The 3,450-nt window shown below is 32.6% G+C and overlaps 1 protein-coding gene across 1 annotated transcript in view; it reads right to left on the bottom strand.

Moving 5' to 3' along the window:
- Window positions 1–3,450, bottom strand: part of POLK (DNA polymerase kappa) — an 82,602-nt gene that overhangs the window by 27,958 nt on the left and 51,194 nt on the right. The window contains exon 4 of the mRNA XM_019641005.1: window positions 2,624–2,784. Coding sequence (XP_019496550.1) covers window positions 2,624–2,784 — 161 coding nt within the window. The remainder of the gene's footprint in view (window positions 1–2,623; window positions 2,785–3,450) is intronic.

Raw genomic sequence — 3,450 nt, forward strand, 5'->3', positions numbered from 1 at the left:
ATCTTTTTTAATGAAAACACTTTAACTAGGAGGTGGAACTAAAAAATTGAGAATAAAAAGAACATTACTTATTAAACCCTGTTGATGATACCTGACAACAGTCTATGTCAACAGGTTGACCATAGTACCACATAAAAATTTTTTTATCACAAATGAAATCTCTGAAATCTCAAGTGAAAAGTCAAAGAAAAGCAAAACAGAATCTATCAAATGGAGTAATCATTTCACAATAAGAATATCAATTTGCCATTAATGGTTTTCAAATGTCATTTAAAAAATGTTCATAGTACTCAAAACTATGCTAATCCTTGGTCAGTATTCTAGAACAGAAAATGCAGATAGCACTATAAAGACAAACCAATACTTTAAATATAAATAAGTCTAATGGAATTGACGTAAAAGCTAGATCCACAGAGGGTGCCAAAAAATGTATACACATTTTAAGAGAGGAAAAAACTGTATTAAAATTGTAATACTCAGTATATACTGATAACAGAAGATGAATACAAGTCATGTATATACATTTTTTTGGCATCCCCGGAATAATAGAGTAGAAATAAAATTTTAGATTTGACTTCGTTTAACTTCTAGGTTTGTGGTAGATGGAAAATCATAGCCACTATATGTTATAGCTCCTCCTATCAAAAGATGGGTTTTAGTTCCTCGCGCCAAGTGACCTGCATTATGATGTACTTTAACTAAAAGAATATGAGGGAGTGACATTATGTGAGGCATGAAGCCTAGGCATTATGAAGTCTGCAGCCTCTGCCTTTGCATTTTTGAAATCTGGGAACCATGTAAAGATCTTGGATTATAGTATGAGGGCTCATAGTATTATTAAATAATGATGCAACACAACGAGAGGGGAAAGCTGAATGGCTAGAAGCCATTCCAGCCATCTCGGTCAGTCCAAGTGCCAGGCATTGTTAGTGAAGCCATTTTGGATCCTCCAGCCCCAGCTATTGGGTTGTCGGAAAAGTCATGACGCATTTTTGCAACAAAAAATATAGAAAAAATACGTCACAACTTTCCCAACAACCCAATAAATTGCTCTAGCCAACCCCAAGTAGAGATTAGCCATACCCATTGTAATCTGCTCAAATTACAGAATCATGAGCAAACAAACTGTTGTCCATTGAGGGGTTCATTATGCAGCAATAAATAACTGCTACAAGGTCTAAGTTCTAACTAGGAGTACTAAGTTAAACATTTTAAGGATCCATCAAATTCATTAAAAAATAATTTTAACTGTAACAGACTGGAATAATCACACATAGTATCATCACCACCACTATTCTGTAGACAAATTTTTATGAGTTTAACAGGACAAAAACAATTATGCTTCAAATCTCATTAGAAGGGAAATCTATTAGTTCAGCATACAAGGGGGGGTAATCTTTGTTTAAATATAACAAAAATCATTTTGAATTTGGAAACAACCAATTTTTAAGAGGATAAAAATTACAGGAAAGAACATATTTTGTGGATTTAGCAGTGAATTCAGCTTTAACATGACTATGGCATGTGTGCATATATATAGTATACATCTATATATACTATATACACACATATATAATTTGGTATATATAAATAATGGTGTTATATATTCTTAATGCAATTAAATATATTTTTTCCAAATATGAGTTGATGACTTATAGGAAAGGGGAATGTCCTTTCAATAAACACTGTTTTGGAGCTAGGACCGTTAGTTGCCTGCATACTCATGGGGGCAGATAATGAACAGATTACAGTTTTATAATACAAAAATAACTAAGTAGAAATTAGGTTTATAGCTATTTAAGGCATTGGAAGGAGTTAGGGAATAGGGAAGAACTTTGTTTTTCTTGTATTTTTTTTTAATAGCAAAACCCAACTAGTCCAGTTGCTATTTTTAATTCCCAACACATTTTTAGCTAATATGGCTATCCTGGTCGTCCTTACCTTCTATAGTTAGGGTGGAGTAAGGAACAGCAACATAGTAATCAACAAAGCAAAGGTTCCAAGCCTGGGAAAAACTACTTAATTACAGTATTATGTTAATGAAATATGTTACTCTAGAATGGATTAGCAAACATTTCCTGTAAAAGTCAGATAGTAATTACTCAGGCTTTGCAGATCTTATGGTCTCTGTTGCAATTACTCAGCTATGCTCTTTTAGTGCAACAATAATAATAAATGAATGGGTGTGACTGTGTTTCAGTACAATTTTATTTATAAAAAGGGGGGCAGGCTGGATTTGGACCTCAGGCTATTGTTTGCAAACTTGTGCTTTAGGATAACGTTTTTTTGGGGTTTTTTTGCTTCTTCAAATCTCTTTAACCAGAACAGTTAAGAAAAATATAATTTGCAACAGAAAGATACAGTGCCACTCTACCATTTACCAGGTTTGTAACTTTAGGGAAGTTATTAAACATCTCTCTGAGTTTGTTTTCCTATCTTTCAAGTGGAAATCAAATTTGTACCTCAAGTAATGTTGAAAGGATTTATTTAGTAATTGAACACATAAAGAAACCAGAAAATTACTCAATAAACTGGTGGAATTCAATAAAGTCTTCCCTCTTCATAAATCAGTAAGGCTTACTTGAATATGTTACGAAATTTTCTTTTTGTTTTTGATCCTTACCTACTTACCAACATACTTGATGATCCTACAGCAATGGGTTTATCCTTCAATCCTGGATTGTCCCTCATTTCTACAGCTGCATAGAAAGCATCCATGTCAATGTGCACCATGGTATTATTCAGATCCCGGCTCTGTTCTAATTCCATTGCAAATCTGTCAACCTTAATATTAAAAAAGTTAACAGGCTTTTGACAACATAATATTGTAATACTACTAATCCTAACATTAATCTTATTTTTTTAGTAGTAGGTATCTGTCTATCTGTTTCTGTCCATCTAGCCATCCATCCGCCCATCTACCCATCCATCCACCTATCGATTTATATTTGTTTGTTGTTTATTAATGCTGGTAATTGCTTTTTTTTTTTTCATGAACATAGGCAGTCTGTTCTTAAATATCATTCCCTACCAGTTCTTACATTTCTCAATACCCACAAGCACATAACAGGTACTTAATAAGTATTTACGGAATGAATGAACGATTCCAACTGCTTATATCGAATGATTCTACTGCTTTATAAATCTGGAGAACAACTTACTGAAACTAAGAGCTTCAGTTTAGGTAAAATAAACAACTACTCCTATCTGACTCATTAAAGTCTTAAAATAGCAACAAAGGAAATGAACAACAAAAGATTACACTTCTTTGGTATACGATGTTTATGCTAAATAGTACTATACAACTGAATATACCAAATCACAATATAAACATTCCCTCTGTAGAATTGCCTTCATAAGGCTAAAATTTGATAACTGATAGTCTATAAAAATCAAAACTGAAAATATGTTGTAATATCTTTTGTGAAATTTCAATATATATATATATAT

This window comes from Hipposideros armiger, unplaced genomic scaffold (assembly GCF_001890085.2).
Source record: "Hipposideros armiger isolate ML-2016 unplaced genomic scaffold, ASM189008v1 scaffold_55, whole genome shotgun sequence".
Lineage (NCBI taxonomy): Eukaryota > Metazoa > Chordata > Mammalia > Chiroptera > Hipposideridae > Hipposideros > Hipposideros armiger.